This window comes from Ascaphus truei, chromosome 11 (assembly GCF_040206685.1).
Source record: "Ascaphus truei isolate aAscTru1 chromosome 11, aAscTru1.hap1, whole genome shotgun sequence".
In the NCBI taxonomy this organism is placed as follows: Eukaryota; Metazoa; Chordata; class Amphibia; order Anura; family Ascaphidae; genus Ascaphus; species Ascaphus truei.
The window spans coordinates 59,026,024-59,036,767 of NC_134493.1; the positions used below are offsets into that span (position 1 = coordinate 59,026,024).

At 40.8% G+C, this 10,744-nt stretch overlaps 1 protein-coding gene across 1 annotated transcript; it reads right to left on the minus strand.

Annotated features, from left to right (window-relative positions):
• Window positions 1–2,380: 2,380 nt before the first annotated feature.
• LOC142463626 (olfactory receptor 1E16-like) lies at window positions 2,381–10,465 on the minus strand. The gene is made up of 2 exons (XM_075566590.1): window positions 10,343–10,465; window positions 2,381–3,526 (listed from the first exon to the last, which is right to left on the minus strand). The coding sequence occupies exons 1-2, from the start codon at window positions 10,350–10,352 to the stop codon at window positions 2,550–2,552; spliced, it is 987 nt and encodes a 328-aa protein (XP_075422705.1). The 5' UTR covers window positions 10,353–10,465; the 3' UTR covers window positions 2,381–2,549.
• Between the last annotated feature and the right edge of the window lie 279 nt (window positions 10,466–10,744).

The following is a 10,744-nucleotide window of genomic DNA, read 5'->3' on the forward strand; positions in this document are numbered from 1 at the left end:
GGGGACAACTCACTGGTGCAGTATTCCTAGATTTTGCAAAGGCTTTTGACACAGTTGATCATGTTATCCTGCTTAACAAACTCCAGAGCTCTGGAATAGGGAAGCATGCTTTAAACTGGTTTCAGTCCTACCTATCAGGAAGATCCCAACATGTGTCCATCTCAGGCTCTAACTCCAACCCCCTGGATATCACCTGTGGTGTCCCGCAAGGCTTTGTTCTGGGGCCCCTACTCTTCTCAGTGTTCATCAATGATCTTCCCACAGCTTGTCAGGAAGCCTCAATACACATGTATGCAGACGACACAATCCTATATGCACACAGCCATAGCCTCTCCGACCTTCAACACATACTTCAGTCTGATGAAAAAAGTAGGTAGCGCTATATCCAACAAATAGGCTGGCTGCCTTTGATATAACCCTGACCCCTGGTCAGGTGATAGAAGTAGAAAAAAAGTTATATCTATGGCGCTCTGCACTAGTATGTAATCAATATTAAATAAATAATAATAATAAACAGATTTATTCAACCAGTATCACAGTATTGATCCGTCCATAAAGGTGCTCCACGTGATGGAAGGGGACATAGAAAAAAGAAAATCAAAGATCATGCCATCTCACAGCCATCACAACACATGTGCAGCGCTGATTGCAGAGGGAGGCAGACGCCGCAGACGCCCCTGCATAACCAGGAGTTTAACACGCCACAGCACAGACATCAGTGACGGCAGCTGCTATCCATAAGAGGGGATACCCTTTAATCTATCCAACGCTTGATGCCTTCTTGCCTCTGGTAAGCAGGTACCCCCACCTGAGTTGGAGTGTCCTTACTGAACCCTTTTATATGTATTTGTATGTATTTTTATATATGATATGTCATAATTAAATGTGTTTGCATTATTCATTGTCACCTGTAGATCTCAGCGTTTGTCTAGTGTTAGGTGTGTGTTCCATGTTACATGTTGTTTGCAGCAGTATTATGCTATGATCTTTGATTTTCTTTTTTCTATGTACCCTTTCATCACGTGGAGCACCTTTATGGACAGATCAATACTATGATACTGGTTGTATAAATCTGTTTATTATTATTATTTATTTAATATTGATTACATACTAGTGCAGAGCGCCATAGATATAACTTTTTTTCTACATACTTCAGTCTGACTTTTTGAGACTCGAAAACTGGATATCCCAAAACAAACTGTTTTTAAACACTGACAAGACTGTAACAATGGTATTTAGGACCAAGACTAAATTTTTAAAGCTTCCAGCGACTGAGCTCCAGATTAGAACTAACGCTAACACCACCCTAACTTCTGTTACTAGTTTTAAATACCTGGGCTTATGGTTTGACTCCCACTTAACATTCGGGATGCACATTGATACCCTGACAACCAAGACCTATGCCAAACTAGGGGTACTTTACAGGAACAAATCCTCCCTAAGTCTCCTGGTCAGAAAGCGTATCGCACAGCAGATGCTAATGCCAATTATTGACTATGGAGACATAGTATATGGCTCGGCACCTCAAACCCACCTTAGCAAACTTGACACCCTCTACAATTCAATTTGTCATTTTGTTCTCCAATGCAACTACAACACACATCACTGCGAAATGCTCAAAGAACTAGATTGGTCATCACTAGAGTCTAGGCGCAAAGTTCACCTTTCCTGTCTTGCCTTCAAATTCTTCATGGACAAGCTACAAAGCTATCTGAACAAGCTCCTCACCCCTACCACATGCAGCACCTATCACCTGAGATCAGATTCCAAAAGACTGTTCTTGGTCCCAAGGCTCAACAAAGTATTCGGCCGTTCCTCCTTCTCCTACCGTGCACCCCAAAACTGGAACAACCTACCGGAGATTCTCACATCCACCACCAGTTTAAATTCTTTTAAATCTAAGGCTGTCTCACATTTTAATCTGGTCTGTAACTGTTACATACGCCCATAATATATATTTTCTTTAACTGTGCATGCAATGTCTTGTATATAATGTATACCCTGTTCATTTATGTAACTGTATTTGTAACCATGTATTATTTGTATTACTCTGTGCCCAGGACATATTTGAAAACGAGAGGTAACTGTCAATGTATTACTGCCTGGTAAAATATTTTCTAAATAAATAAATAAATAATAAAATGCTGGGATTCCTTTGGAACATCAGTTGCTGAATTTATTCCTTGTCAGGAATCAGCAAACATTGAGTCGCGCTGATTGAGAGCTGCCTTTTATATTCCTGTCACTGATTCCTTGTGTGTGGCCCCACTTACTTAGGGGCAGGCACCTTTGGGAGATATTTCCCCTTATTAGTATTTTCTTTGCTTTACTTTCTGACCTGAGTAACCACATACACACCTGCTTTATCCAAAGCCTTTTATTTCCAAATTGTACATGTGTTATTTCAGTATTAGATATATAAAAAGGAGACATTCTGCCCAACAGGAAACCTCAGGAATTCTTCAATCCTTATGTAACACTAGCACAGTATGTAGCACCTACAGATCCCTCAAATACCTTTCTCACATTGACGTGAATCCAGAACTCATCTATAAACTCAGCCTAATGTCTGTTCCTATGTGAAAGTGTTTGTGCAGAGTATTTCTAAGTGCTCCTTTGAGCTCCTTGTTTCTCAGACTGTACATAAAAGGGTTTAATAATGGGGTAATAACTGTATAAATAACAGACACCAGACTGTCACTAATACCAGGGTGACTTGGTGCGGGACGTAAATAGGTGAAAGAAATAGTCCCATAAAAAATAAAGACCACAGACAGGTGAGACGCGCAGGTGGAGAAAGCTTTGTGTTTCCCTTCCTTGGTCGGGATTCTCAGTATTGTATTAAATATGTGTATGTATGGGATAAAAGTGATTAATAAGGTAGGTAATGCTATTAATAACACTGCAAGAAATATGAGCAGGATGTTTATGAAGGTGTCAGTGCACGAGAGCTGTAACAGGAGGGGCAGGTCACAGAAGACGCCCTGGATGATATTTGGGCCACAAAAGGTCAACCTGTGTGTACAAAGTGTCTGTATGAATGAGTGGGAGAATCCAAGAGCCCACGCCACTGAGGCCAGTTGGGCACAGACTTCCCAAGACATGATGTGACTGTAATGCAGAGGGTGGCAGATGGCAACGTATCTGTCATAGGACATCCCTGCCAGCAGGAAGATCTCAGAATCGGCAAAAAATATAAAGAAAAATACCTGGGCTCTACAAGCCGTTAGGGAAATTGTCCTAACGTCAGTGAGTAAGTCAGCGAGCATCCGAGGGACAGTGACAGAGGAAGAGCCGGCGTCCAAACACGCCAGGTTAACAAGGAAGAAATACATTGGGGTGTGAAGACGGGAGTCATTGTGGATAAGAACAAGAATGAGAAGGTTTCCGGTCAAAGTCATCAGATAAATGAGGTAAAACATCAGGAATAATATGTACCGAAACTTTGGGAAATCAGAGAATCCAAGAAGGAAGAATTCATGTAATAATGTTTGGTTTTCCTGGTTTGTGTTGATCATGTAGTCACCTGTATAGGAAAATCCAAGAAAGACATAATATGAGAGGATACACAGTAACACAATATTACAGGTGCTGAGAGGATACACAGTAACACAATATTACAGTTGCTGAGAGGATACACAGTAACACAATATTACAGTTGCTGAGAGGATACACAGTAACACAATATTACAGTTGCTGAGAGGATACACAGTAACACAATATTACAGGTGCTGAGAGGATACACAGTAACACAATATTACAGGTGCTGAGAGGATACACAGTAACACAATATTACAGGTGCTGAGAGAATACACAGTAACACAATATTAGAGGTGCTGAGAAGATACGCAGTAGCACTATATTACAGGTGCTGAGAGGATACACAGTAACACAATATTACAGGTGCTGAGAGGATACGCAGTAGCACAATATTACAGGTGCTGAGAGGATACACAGTAACACAATATTACAGGTGCTGAGAGGATACGCAGTAGCACAATATTACAGGTGCTGAAAGGATACACAGTAACACAATATTACAGGTGCTGAGAGGATACACAGTAACACAATATTACAGGTGCTGAGAGGATACACAGTAACACAATATTACAGGTGCTGAGAGGATACACAGTAACACAATATTACAGGTGCTGAGAGGATACACAGTAACACAATATTACAGGTGCTGAGAGGATTCACAGTAACACAATATTACAGGTGCTGAGTGGATACATAGTAACACAATATTACAGATGCTGAGAGGATACACAGCAACACAATATTACAGGTGCTGTGTGGATACACAGTAACATAATATTACAGGTGCTGAGAGGATACACAGTAACACAATATTACAGGTGCTGAGAGGATACACAATATTACAGTTGCTGAGAGGATACATAGTAACACAATATTACAGCTGCTGAGAGGATACACAGTAACACAATATTACAGGTGCTGAGAGGATACACAGCAACACAATATTGCAGGTGCTGAGAGGATACACAGTAACACAATATTATAGGTGCTGAGAGGATACACAGTAACACAATATTACAGGTGCTGAGAGGATACACAGTAACACAATATTACATGTGCTGAGAGGATACACAGTAACACAATATTAAACATGCTGAGAGGATACACAGTAACACTATATTACAGGTGCTGAGAGGATACACAGCAACACAATATTACAGGTGCTGAGAGGATACACAGCAACACAATATTACAGGTGCTGAGTGGATACACAGTAACATAATATTACAGGTGCTGAGAGGATACACAGTAACACAATATTAAAGGTGCTGGGAGGATACACAATATTACAAGTGCTGAGAGGATACACAGTAACACAATATTACAGGTGCTGAGAGGATACACAGTAACACAATATTACAGGTGCTGAGATGATACACAGTAACACAATATTAAAGGTGCTGGGAGGATACACAATAACACAATATTACAGGTGCTGAGAGGATACACAGTAACACAATAATACAGGTGCTGATAAGATACACAGTAACACAATATTACAGGTGCTGAGAGGGTACACAGTAACACAATATTACAGGTGCTGAGAGGATACACAGTAACACAATATTACAGGTGCTGAGAGGATACACAGTAACACAATATTACAGGTGCTGAGAGGATACACAGTAACACAATATTACAGGTACTGAGAGGGTACACAGTAACACAATATTACAGGTGCTGAGAGGATACACAGTAACAAAATATTACAGTTGCTGAGAGGGTACACAGTAATACAATATTAAAGGTGCTGGGAGGATACACAGTAACACAATATTACAGGTGCTGGGAGGATACACAGTAAAACAATATTACAGGTGCTGAGAGGATACACAGTAGCACAATATTACATGTGCTGAGAGGATACACAGTAACACAATATTACAGGTGCAGAGAGGATACACAGTGACAATATTACAGGTGCTGAGAGGATACACAGTAACACAATATTCAAGGTGGTGGGAGGATAAACAATAACACAATATTACGGGTGCTGAGAGGATACACAGTAACACAATATTACAGGTGCTGAGAGGGTACACAGTAACACAATATTGCAGGTGCTAAGAGGTTACGCAGTAACACAATATTACAGGTGCTGAGAGGATACACAGTAACACAATAATACAGGTGCTGAGAGGATACACAGTAACACAATATTACAGGCGCTGAGAGGATACACAGTAACACAATATTACAGGTGCTGAGAGGGTACACAGTAACAAAATATTACAGTTGCTGAGAGGGTACACAGTAACACAATATTAAAGGTGCTGGGAGGATACACATTAACACAATATTACAGGTGCTGAGAGGGTACACAGTAACACAATATTACAGTTGCTGAGAGGGTACACAGTAACACAATATTACAGGTGCTGAGAGGATACACAGTAACACAATATTACAGGTGTTGAGAGAATAAACAGAAACACAATATTACAAGTGCTGAGAGGATACACAGTAACACAATATTACAGGTGCTGAGAGGGCACACAGTAACACAATATTACAGGTGCTGAGAGGATACACAGTAACACAATATTACAGGTGCTGAGTGGATACACAGTAACACAATATTACAGGTGCTGAGTGGATACACAGTAACACAATATTACAGGTGCTGAGAGGATACACAGTAACACAATATTACAGGTGCTGAGAGGATACACAGTAACACAATATTACAGGTGCTGAGAGGATACACAGTAACACAATATTACAGGTGCTGAGAGGATACACCGTAACACAATATTAAAGGTGCTGGGAGGATACACAATATTAAAGGTGCTGAGAGGATACACAATAACACAATATTACAGGTGCTTAGAGGATACACAGTAACACAATAATACAGGTGCTGATAAGATACACAGTAACACAATAGTACAGGTGCTGAGAGGATACACAGTAACACAATAATACAGGTGCTGATAAGATACACAATTACACAATATTACAGGTACTGAGAGGGTACACAGTAACACAATATTACAGGTGCTGAGAGGGTACACAGTAACACAATATTACAGTTGCTGAGAGGATACACAGTAACACAATATTACAGTTGCTGAGAGGGTACACAGTAACACAATATTACAGTTGCTGAGAGGATACACAGTAACACAATATTACAGGTGCAGAGAGGATACATAGTAACACAATTAGACACATGAACCAATGCTGGAGAAGAGATCAGTTCTATTCAAATAACAGAGACTGAAGTCTCCCCTAGCACAGGGAAGCACGTCACTGTACATTGCAGTGGTTCTTAACTTTTTTGAACCAACATACAGCTAAATCCTTAAGTTTTTAATGTTTTATTTCCAGTTCTATTTTAGGCAGTTCTAAAAATGTATTGTTTCTCTCCCACAGTCTCTGTGCTACGGACCCGCAGGAGGTCCATGGAGAATAGGTTAAGAACCCCTGCTATATTGAATAAGGATTAGACAGAGAAAGCTAAATTATACCCCTGTTCTATTGTAACACTCTAATAATTGCTAATCACTGACATTCATGTGTGACAATTATTTTGTGCTGCTGTTGATCAGAAATATGCATTTAATTTACTATTTTCACTGTGATTATTTCATGTGATATAAAGAAGATATAAAGAAGTGGATCCCGTAGCTTCACCATCCACAGAGCCGTGACGTCACACGAACCAGAGGACACACAGAGAGGAGTTGGAATCCCGAAGTGCAGGCGAAGGAGCTCCGGAGCACCAAGGGGAGGCGGTGAGAGCTGCGGAGTACCCACTTAATTCACATTTATTGTGACAAATGCGTGTTTTAAACTAGCACATTGTAAGTGCACATTTTATATACCTATTTTTTACATAAAGTATTATATATCAGATTGCGGTACTGGATGGGTATCAATGGCGCTAAACACATTTGAATGGTAAATAAATTAAATATACAACCAGATTTGATGGAGAGAAGATCTCATCCGGCGTGAATCAAACATGAAAAAAGAAAAAGAAATACATAGTGTGATACTGTTAAGACTCTAAAAAAAAACAAACAAACAGACAAACAAACAAACAAACAAAAACTGGCAATGTTGCTGAACCACACACTAGACTAAAAAAGATTAATTTAATACATTATAAAAACATACAGTACAATTAAGCACAAATAGACAAAGTTATAGGGCCCAATCGATATCTGGCCGAATTGCCCGCTTACCGAAGCCAATATGTTAAACCGCAGTGGATATTTTAAAGAGTATCCCCTCTCACAGTGGCTGGAACAGCTCCCAGATCGGTTACCGGAATTCGCCGCGTGTAGAAGTTTGGTAATGGAGGACGCGTTCATCCACGCTGTAGCAGGGGCAGGAAATCACTGTCTGTTGGTTAAGCAGTCCGGGCATGCGCAGAGGCGCCCGACACAGTGTAAATGGTGCCTCCAAATCCCCTGCTCCCTGAGGAAGGAGGCAGCAGCTTCCGAAATGCGTTGGGTGGTCCCCGATATCCCTGCGTTGCCATCAGCTGCCGTTACCCATTGCCAGCCCTGCCGTGCGGCTTTGTGACTCAAAAGCATCTTTTGAACTTGCCGCCTTTGGAGCACACGCGACCGCGAGGAGCAGGGGATTTGGAGGCACCATCTACACTGTGTCGGGCGCCTCTGCGCATGCCCGGACTGCTTAACCAACAGACAGTGATTTCCTGCCCTGCTACAGTGTGGATGAACGCGTCCTCCATTACCAAACTTCTACACGCGGCGAATTCCGGTAACCGATCTGGGAGCTGTGCCAGCCACTGTGAGAGGGGATACTCTCTAAAATATCCACTGCGGTTTAACATCTTGGCTTCGGTAAGCGGGCAATTCGGCCAGATATCGATTGGGTCCTATAACTTTGTCTATTTGTGCTTAATTGTACTGTATGTTTTTATAATGTATTAAATTTATCTTTTTTAGTCTAGTGTGTGGTTCAGCAACATTGCCAGTTTTTGTTTGTTTGTTTGTTTGTTTGTTTTTAGTGTCTTAACAGTATCACACTATAGGGGCCTATGCAGAGAGCAGCGCTATTTCGAAATTCGCCATTTTTTGGAGAAAATCGCGCAGAAAGCAGCAGAAAATGGCGAGTTCCGAAAAACGCGCCAATTTTTCTTTTCTAGTTATAAAACTCGCCTCGCGGCTGGCGAGAACCTCAATCTCGCCAGTTTTAAAAATATCCGTATGCAGAGAGGCGCGAACGGCATCTAGCGGCTGTTCGCGCCAATAAAATGGCGCGATTGTCTCAGTTTTAACTCGCCAGAAAAAACTGCCGCTCGCGGCCATTGCAAAGGGAAAAAAAAAGCTGCGAATTTGTTTTAACACATTTCTGAAGCGCGCATCTCGCCAATTTAAACTCGCCACACGCATCCATGTTAAACATAGCAGAATTCGCACTTTTCTGCATATGGAGATTAAAACTCTCCAAAAAAGCTACTTTTTAATAAATTCGCCAATTTTAAAATTCGCTGCTCTCTGCATAGGCCCCTATGTATTTCTTTTTCTTTTTTCATGTTTGATTCACGCCGGATGAGATCTTCTCTCCATCCCATCTGGTTGTATATTTAATTTATTTACCATTCAAATGTGTTTAGCGCCATTGATACCCATCCAGTACCATTACTATTGTCTGACTAGGGGTCAGAGGTGTATCTAGGCTGCTACACTTTTTATGTTTATCCAATTTATTTTTGAGCATATGTTTTGATATATATTAGTGTTAGCGCTACCTATTGTTTTTTATTATATATCAGATTGCGCTATGTAGTGCTGTTTTTATACTTCATATATACCACCGCCATACTGACGAGACGGGCCTGAAGGAACCCCACACACCATCATATCCTAATGGGTAGCAGCCCTATCTGCTAACTGCACTTTTACCACAGACATCTTGTGAGTAGACACACCATTAGAGCCAAGATTGCATCACATCATTAATCTCTTTATCAAAACGTCTGCACTTAAATCTTGCACTGTTTGTTCTTTTGTTTCCCATATATGCTCCTCCTGGATTGTCTGAAATATATCATTCTTCCTGGAACCCGTGAAACAGGTTCCACCAGAGGGTTTGAGCAGGGTTATGTAATATTTGTTTTCATTTTGGTCTAGTATTTAATGTTTTTTTCCAGTTCCATTTTAGACAGTTCTAAAAATGTATTGTTTCTCTCCCACAGTCTCTGTGCTACGGACCCGCAGGAGGTCCATGGAGAATAGGTTAAGAACCACTGCTATATTGAATAAGGATTAGACAGAGAAAGCAAAATTATACCCCTGTTCTATTGTAACACTCTAATAATTGCTAATCACTGACAATCATGTGTGACAATTATTTTGTGCTGCTGTTGATCAGAAATATGCATTTAATTTACTATTTTCACTGTGGTTATTTCCTGTGATATAAAGATCAGCAGAAGTAGAGCTGAGTGTGAGTTAGGTCCCCTGTAATAAATCTCTGTTGCATGTTTGGGGTATTAGGGCATTTAGATACAGTAATATAATAATCCCGCTGTTATTAAGTACTTAGCGCTGCTAATAATGTGGATTGTAACACACAGATTGTGCCAAGTGACAGACACATTGGGCACACTGACCGGAACCCTTCCCCCATTACAGAACCCCAATAATGTGTTATCTGGGATCTCAGAGACACTAATTCTTGTTTTCTTACATTTGTTACATTGATCCTGAATTTACATGTTACAGGAAACAGCAATAAGACTCTGCAGCTCCTCTCACTACTAAACTGTACATACATGTATTGGCTGCATAACTATACATCAGTACTGCGTATCATTACTCACCAGAGAGCATCCTGTGCTGAGGAGGGAGCTGTTCCTGTGCTGGGTGAGGATGTGATGTTTGCTGCTGTAGTCTCTACAAGCCCTTTCTTAGGAATTAGACACAGCCATAAGTGCCTCTCTTACCTGTATGTGATCACACACTGTGTGTGTGAGTCAGTGTATGATGCACAGTGTGTCTCTCACACACACACAGCTCTGCCTTATATAGCTCACTACTGCCCCCTGTCACCTTTCTGGGGAACTAATTAAAGTTACTAATTTCTTGTCAGGCTCATGGGACGGAGGAAACATTTCTTACATTGTATCTCGGGGGATCTCCCATCTGAGAAACTCTTTAGTACTTTATTTTAACTCTTTCCTGGGTTTATATTTTCTCATGTTAAACACGTTTCTGTATCTGCT